This window comes from Corapipo altera, unplaced genomic scaffold, assembly GCF_003945725.1.
Source record: "Corapipo altera isolate COAL_440 unplaced genomic scaffold, ASM394572v1 268, whole genome shotgun sequence".
Lineage (NCBI taxonomy): Eukaryota > Metazoa > Chordata > Aves > Passeriformes > Pipridae > Corapipo > Corapipo altera.
The window spans coordinates 2,080,518-2,088,459 of record NW_020884901.1 but is presented as its reverse complement, the minus strand read 5'-3'; the positions used below and the strand labels follow the sequence as shown (position 1 = coordinate 2,088,459).

General features: G+C 39.1%; 1 protein-coding gene across 2 annotated transcripts in view; it reads right to left on the bottom strand.

Moving 5' to 3' along the window:
• Window positions 1–7,942, bottom strand: part of C5 (complement C5) — a 22,288-nt gene that overhangs the window by 1,716 nt on the left and 12,630 nt on the right. For both annotated transcript variants that reach the window (XM_027650324.1, XM_027650325.1), the window contains 16 exons: window positions 7,468–7,557; window positions 7,025–7,237; window positions 6,826–6,901; window positions 6,235–6,394; window positions 5,664–5,759; window positions 5,219–5,390; window positions 4,357–4,562; window positions 3,763–3,915; window positions 3,332–3,394; window positions 2,500–2,581; window positions 1,816–1,867; window positions 1,364–1,466; window positions 1,198–1,272; window positions 996–1,101; window positions 736–822; window positions 301–390 (listed from right to left, as the gene is read on the bottom strand). In XM_027650324.1, the coding sequence (XP_027506125.1) occupies window positions 301–390; window positions 736–822; window positions 996–1,101; window positions 1,198–1,272; window positions 1,364–1,466; window positions 1,816–1,867; window positions 2,500–2,581; window positions 3,332–3,394; window positions 3,763–3,915; window positions 4,357–4,562; window positions 5,219–5,390; window positions 5,664–5,759; window positions 6,235–6,394; window positions 6,826–6,901; window positions 7,025–7,237; window positions 7,468–7,557 (1,824 nt within the window). The remainder of the gene's footprint in view (window positions 1–300; window positions 391–735; window positions 823–995; window positions 1,102–1,197; window positions 1,273–1,363; window positions 1,467–1,815; window positions 1,868–2,499; window positions 2,582–3,331; window positions 3,395–3,762; window positions 3,916–4,356; window positions 4,563–5,218; window positions 5,391–5,663; window positions 5,760–6,234; window positions 6,395–6,825; window positions 6,902–7,024; window positions 7,238–7,467; window positions 7,558–7,942) is intronic.

Genomic DNA, 7,942 nt, shown 5'->3' with positions numbered 1-7,942 from the left:
AAAACTCAGTGTTTATTAGCAAAACTCAGTGTTTATTAGCAAAACTCAGTGTTTATTAGCAGAACTCATCAGATCAGGCTGATCTGATGGTGCCCTGACCCTGCTGATGGGACTTTTATTCAGCAGCACTTGCCCTTCTCTGCTCCAGTTTGTCACCTGCCCTCACCCTCCACCACTGTCAACCCTACTGAGTTTTTAATCACTCAAGATCAAAGTGGAACAAAGTGTTTTGCAGCCCTGGTAAGCAAGCAGATGTTTCAGAGCCCATGAAATAGGTAATGACAAATATACAGATATTACCATATGCAATGTCCCTCTGACAGGCAGCTTCTTTCCTGGTCTCAGCACTTATTGACTCATCAAGTCTCCTTTGGACTTTACTACACTCAGCTACATTGAGAAAGGAAAAGTCAGTGTTAAAAGAATCTCATCATGTGTCCTCCACCTGCTGCTTGGGATAATTACTCTGACAACACCATAATATGGAATTGCATGCTGGAACTATGAATAATTTAAAATACAAACTAACACACTCAATCACCTGACTTAATCCACTCAGAATTCCATGATCACGCTGCACATTTTTTTAAAATTATTTTAAAGTGTAAAATTTGGAGAGGAACCAGCTGTGCTCTTATGAGGATTTCCCCCTTATGTTCAGTGTGGTTTTGTTCAAAGAACAACCCTGCATTTTCCCACCAACTGACATGGAGAAACATCTTGAAACAAGTTTACCTTCCATGCATTTGCATTCATCTCCTTCACACAATCTCACAAGTTTTTCATCTCCGTAGGGGTTATAAAATATAGTGCACCTTTTCTCTAGAAGAAATAATAAACACATAACAGAAAACCAACACTGAAGCTTCGAGTCAAAAGTTAACTGAGCTTAAAATAATACAGACTAAAAAGCTGTGAAAGAAGGAAAATGTAGTCTTGCAGGAGGAATACAGAGTTAGAGGGCAAAGAGGGGTGTGAGGCCATGGAACACATACCTGGGGCATGATATTCATACACAGTGAACGTGGCAGGACTCAGCATTCCCACCCGGAAAAGCTCACCAATTCGGAACCCAACACACAGGAACTTCCCAACTGGCACCTGTTTGACAGGCACAGGGATTAGGAAGCTCTAAAGGCACCAAAATCATTGCAAAGAGCAAAAGCAGGGCTTGCAGTGAGGCAAGGGGTGACCCACAGAGTCGAGCTGCAGGATGACGTGCCCGTCCTTGATCTCATAGTCTGCTATCAACTGGTCGACTCCACTTGCAAGCTGGAGGGGACAGAAGAAGGTGAACAGTAAATACTAGAGTTCTGGTCAAAAAGAGTCAGCAAGAAAAAAAAAAAAGTTTTCTAATACTTGCAATGGATAAATCCTCTGGATTGGCTTCCAATCCACTGACCAGCTCAATGTCCATCACGGTGTGGGCAGACCCCGAGTGGGGCTCCCTTGCACTGGGCCTGTACCTAAAACAGATTAAAAATAAAATGGTTTAAACCCAGTATTAGTTAACCATGACTGAAATTAAAAATACTTGAATGTGATCCCAGAAAAACCCAAGGAAAATTCTGTCAACATTCAGTCCACAGTAAACTCATCACGAAGCATTTCAGATTTATGAAGCCAGGAAGAAGCTTTTCTTAATCCTTATGTTCCAGGAGAGCCCACATATAAACTGAAGAAAGAGATGCAAAGGAAATCACAATCTTTGGCTCTATTTCTATTTACACACACACATAAAAGGGGAGAAGCAGAAAGAAAAGATGAGAAGAGCAGGTGCAATTATTGACAAACCCACCCCTGAGCTGCCCTTACTTTGCACAAGCCTCCAGGCGCCCCAGTGGCTCCCCTTCTCTTCTTGGGTGACCTGTTCATACCAAGGAGAGTCAAAAAAGCCATTTTATAGCTCTCCAGCAGCCCAAAATTTCCACAAAGCATTTTCATAACCAAAAGATAATTCCTTGAGTTGTTTTGGTGGCTGTTTTTAAAGGAGCTCCTTGTCCAGGCACAAACAAGTAACATTGACTTATTTTGCAGCTCAGGTGAAATCACAGTTTTAAGGCTTAATGTAGTTTAATGTGTATTTATGTTATTGAAACTACTTCGTGTGTATTTATGTTATTAAAACCACTATTGAAAGCTCAGAGTGTGATTCTCCACCCTGATCTAACTGGACTAGAACCCTCACTGGTTTGTAGAACTCTCTGTCACCCCCTCCCACTCCCATCATATTTCTGTCTTCTCACTCCCCCCACTGCAAAATAAATTACTAAAAATGCACCTAACAGAGATACATTAAATATTAGTTCCATTCACAGAAAGGTAATAGTTTCAAAGAGGGCTAAAAAGGCTTTTAGCAATTTCTTTTCCAGTTTTGCACATAGAAAGTGGCAGAATTTGTTTCATTCTTAACAAGAAACACTGCTAAAAAAGCGAGGATTTTATCCCTCCCTTGCACTGATCTGAGTAGTGACATTTAAAATTATATTAACCCTTTACCATCATCTCTCTTTGGAACAATCTTCAGGTCAAAGTTGCAGGACTCTTCAGAAGTGCCAATTGTGTTATACACTGTCCTCACCTGCACAGGTAAAAATGAACCAGACTGAACAGAAGCAGCATCAAAAAATCCTCAAAACAGGCATAAAACTGTGAAAAATCATACTGTGAAAAGCATAAACAAGTCTGTTTTACTGGTACTATAAAAATACCAGCAAAGCAGAGTAAATAAATTATCAGCACAGAAAGAAATGGGGAACTCTTGAGCAAAACCACATCACTCTTACTGGTCGTGTTTAAGAGAATAAATATATTTTCTAAACAATTCCTGATGTTTTGTGAATGTGAATCCGAGCACACAAGAATATCCACAGCTCAGATTTGTCTAAATTTGATGCTGGAGGAGGCTGTGAAAGACTGGAAAATGTTTCATGGCAACATGGTGCTTAATGTTTAGGCACACAAAAAACTTTAAATATTGCTTTAAATATATGACAGTGCTTAATAAACTGAGAGTAAACAGCAGACTAACAGGATTATTTCTCAAAATTGATCATTAATTTGGGTCTTCCCTGTTTGGCTGATTGAACAGAGACAGTAAAATCGATGAGCATTAAAATTAAGTGGATCATCTATTTAGTGTGGGCTTAGAGGTCTTAAAAGTTTTTTCCAGTCTTAAGGATTCTGTGATTTATGGAATAGAAAACCTTCAATAGAAAGGAAGATACTTCAGGGCAACAGTGGGAGAGTTTATGGGAAATTTCAGTTTCTTTTTCATTGTTAGTGTTACTAAATTTTTAAATTCCATTTAAAAACCCAGTTGCATGCTCACATTTACTGTAGCTATGCCAGTGCTGCTGCCAGTGCTCACATAGATGTCATCATGCAAAGGTGCCTAAAGGATTGAGGAGAAATAATGAGTTATTAATAAATTAATAATTAAGATTAGCACCAATTAGCAGCGATTCAGGTCAGATGATCTGCTTGTCTTGTTTACATTTCAAACACACAATAAGATCTGATGCCACAAACATAATCTATCAAAAAATACTTTATAGGAACAAGCAGAGATATTAATTTTAAAGGAATATTCAAATGCATTAAATATAGCAGATAAACAAGTCCTTAAACATTTCCTATACCAAATTAACACCAGTTTGTTATAAGAAAAAGCACTTTAGTAGCAATTTCAAAGTTCAAATAATTATTTAACAAGTTGCTAAGAATTCTGTTTTCCCTTTGAAAGCAATATTATTCACTCACTGTCATAGCTCTTCCCACAAAATGATCTTCTGTCAGTTTAAACATGTCCAAAAGTCCATTGTTTTTGTAGGAAACTTTAACATCCATGTCCAGATTGAGCCGTTTGACAAGAAGGGAATATTCAGTCAGGGCCTCAAGGGCATTAATTGTGTCCTGTCAGAAACCAATTATAAAGAATTAACTCCTATTAAATTCTATTTATAAAATATGTATCGAATTCTATTTATAAAATATGTATCAATTAAATTCTATCTATAAAATTTCTGTTTATAACAACTCCATGCAAAGAAGTTATATTCCCCAGAGACAAAGAATATCTTGGCCATGGAGTCACTTGATACAAGGGACACTGAAGTTGTCACTGGGATCATTTAATTATATCATCCTTTAAAAATGTTTATATCATAAAATCATGGAATCCCAGCATAGTTTAGGTTGGAAGGGACCTTAAAGCTCATCTTGTTCCAAGTGAGACACCTTCTACCAGACCAGGTTGCTCATCCAACCTGGCCTTGGACACTTCCAGGGATCCAGGGGCAAAATGTCACAGATTTTGGCTCTTGAAGAATAAGGACAAAATATTTCCAAGCCCACCTGAGTTGAATAAAATCCTCCACCATATCTTTGTTCCTCAGAGAGCCATTTGATGATTGGCTTGGCATAGTTTTCATCCCCTCTCAGCAAAGTGGTGAGCAAAGCATAGGCTGTGGTTTCAACCATCTGGGCAGTGACAGAACTGGGAGCATTTTGGTCTTGTGTCTTAAAAGTGTCTTTCCAGAACCTATAGATAGGAGGGTTACCTGCACAAGGGTAAAAGGAAGGTTCCAGGCTGAAACACAGCAACAGCTCTGCAGGATACACGAGGTGTAAATGACTAAAAATGTACCCCACAGAAACACACTGAAAATTAATCCCCTGCACAATAGTTTCAAACAGGGCTGGAAAGGCTTTTACCAATTTCTTTTCCAGTTTTGCACTTAGCAAGTGTAAGAATTTATTACAGTTTTATTCTTAGTAAGAAACACTGCCAAGAAAAGGGTTCAAAATGCAAAAAGGGTTCAAAATGCAAAAGGGTTCCAAATGCAAAAGGGTTCCAAATGGAAGTGTTCAAAATGGAAAGGTTCAAAATGCAAGTGTTGGGAAGACAAGGTGGGCATTGCCCACTCAGGACAAGGGGACAAGGAGGAACTCACTCTGCATCTACCAGGAGCTGAAGATACACTTCCCTTGCAGTGGGAAGTCTGATGTTTAGACTAGAAAGTGGTGATAAACAGACCTGATGTAAAACAGCTGATGGGATTTGCTGGTCACGAACAGCGACAGAGCGGCCAAACAAAGCAGGCAGCACTGAAACTCCCTCTCCAAGCAGTGCCATCACATCAGGGTGTAAAACCACTGAGAGAACAGCCTGTTTGAGAGCAAAAACCCAGCACAGACCAGGAGGATTGAACAATACCTATGACAAAAGCTTCCCTCTGGAGCTCAGAGAAGGCCGCCCGTGCCGAGCGATGGTCCCGGTCCACGAGAGCCAGGGCGTAGGAAGCGATGGCCATGGTGAAGGGGCTCTGAGCAAACTGCACATTCCTCAGCAAATAATCTCCTGCCTTGCTTTTGGCATCGTGGATTTTCTGGAAAGATGACCAGGCTACAGCTCACATCTGTCAGAGTTGAAGAAACACATCTCCCCCGGCAAGAAAACACGGATATGTGATGTTTTCTGCAATATATCTCATGATAAACTGACCCAGAAACCCCTTGTTGTTCTTTCACTGATTTTGAAAGACAAACAAAACAAGGAAGCATTTGGAACTGAACAAAGTCTCTTGATTTCTTTGAACAAATGGTAAAGAAAATGGAAGAAATTAGAAGAACTCACTGGCAGAAATAAAAATCTTATTTACCTGAGTAGGACATATTTTAATTGCCTTGTCAATCCCAATGATACAAAATGCTGTGAGATACAGAGATTTTTCTTTAGCTTCTCTAGGTAATGTGCCCTACAAGAATCAAATGAAAATAATTAAATAGAAAATAAAGTCAATTAAATAAATAGAACTTTTCACATTTTAGGTGAGGAAACTAATAGAAATTCCAGTAAGAAATATCAGTTTAGTTTAACCTGAAAATACATTGGTTCTTTGGAAGGTAACAGCTTATTTGCACAAAAAGGAGACCAAAATATATAAATTTATCGACAAGCCAAGACTATTTTGTTGTAAAATCATCCTACATAATTCTTTTCTAAATATTAAGAAGTGGCAAGCAGCTACTTTGAGTGGGAAGACAGAAAGGTTTGCAAGACTGTGCTGTTTCTTAAATAAATTTAGGAAAAGGCAAACCTAGTAAAATCATCTTGAATGGGTGTTTTGGTGAAGTGCAGCCTAAAATCTGTTCTGCATTGCTGAAACACTTTGTCTCCTGGTGACTTCAGCTTTTACTGTCTAAGCATAGAAAATGTTTGGGTTCCCCTACCTGGAGTTTCACCGGTTGGTAGCTGGAAAATTCACTGAATGACCCATCTGGCATTTGACAGTCATCAATCAGCCACAGCAGGGAATCACAGACAGCAAGCTGGTCAAGGCTGATATATTGATAAACTTGTCCAAGGATCCTTAAAGCAAAAGCTGTCAGCCTGCCAAGGGAACCAAACACTTGCTTAGATCAGCAGGTACTCCCACACTGCTGGGGGCACACACAGATCTGCACTAGTTATGATTTGGGGATCCCACACCTCCAAAGAAATAATGAAGATGAATTTTAAATTTAACTTCACAAATGGGCAACAGTTAATGAAAGAATTTTAAACTAGGATCAATTCCTGTGTTTCAGGGGAGGGACTCATTCCATCCCAAAGCCATCTGGGTTGTCATGGTGTGAACTGTGGACACAAACAAAAGATTTGGCAAGTGAAAGGAAGGAAACAAAAGGTGTTATTTAAAGCTGTAAGGTCTGATTAAATCGACCATCACACTTCACCTCTCATGCTCACCAGAAGTATGAAAGCAAAGGAGGGAAATAAGCCTTTTTAATTCATTCCAACCAAAAAAAACCCTTCCAGCTCACCATGTGCTGGCTTGCCCGTCCTTCCACATGCTGTAGGACCGGTCAGCATTTCGGAACGACAGGATGCTCACAATTCCTAAGGGATGCAGCAGGCACAAAACAAGCCATGAGAATCCCATTTGCTCCCTCAGGTGTGTTACGTTTCTCACTGACCTATGCACCTCTCCAGCTCTGAAGCAAGAGAGGCAGATTTTTCTACCTTCTTTCATCTTCCTCCTCATCTGAGTTCTCGAGGTCAAGGTTTCAGGCCCCAGTAGGTGCCAGTTGTCCGACTCTTCCAGGTAGCGAAACACGTAAAAAACGGGGGCAACGCTCATGAGTTCTGCCTCTGCACTGCCCCTGGGCAGCTCAGCCAGAGTCCTGAGCCCGCTGGGACTGAGCACTGTGGCAATCACCTCACCCATCAGGTGGCCTGTGGGAAGAAAAAACCAAAATTTATTGACATAAGGGATCAGGAAAGAGAACCCAAGGGCAGTTAGGCAGCAAGCAAACATTCAGCATGAAGTACTTCAGTTCCTACACAAAAAGGTGGCTTGCAAAGCCTTTTCTCACAGCAGAAAGAACCCAGGCATAAAATTAATGGAAACTAGGAGAAATAGGTGTACAAAGTACATGTGCAGTGCACTAAAAGTTTCAATTTACCTTTTACACTGACACTTCTATCGATTTGTGTTTTAGGGACCAGATTCAGGGGGACTCTGTATCGAAATTCTTGTCGTCTCTTGATTGAACCTGTAATTCAAAACATACATAGACACATATATTGATTGAACCTGTAATTGAAAATGTATATAGATATATCTTTATCAATATATATACATATATATCCCTTTTTATATAAATATACATATATATATTGATTGAACCTGTAATTGAAAATGTATATAGATATATGTATATATATGTACATATATATCCCTTTTAATATATATATATATAGATTGAAGAACCTGTAATTCAAAATATACATAGACACATATATTGATTGAACCTGTAATTGAAAATGTATACAGATATATCTATATATATACATATATATCCCTTTATATATATATACATATATATATATTGATTGAACCTGTAATTGAAAATATATATAGATATATCTATGTACATA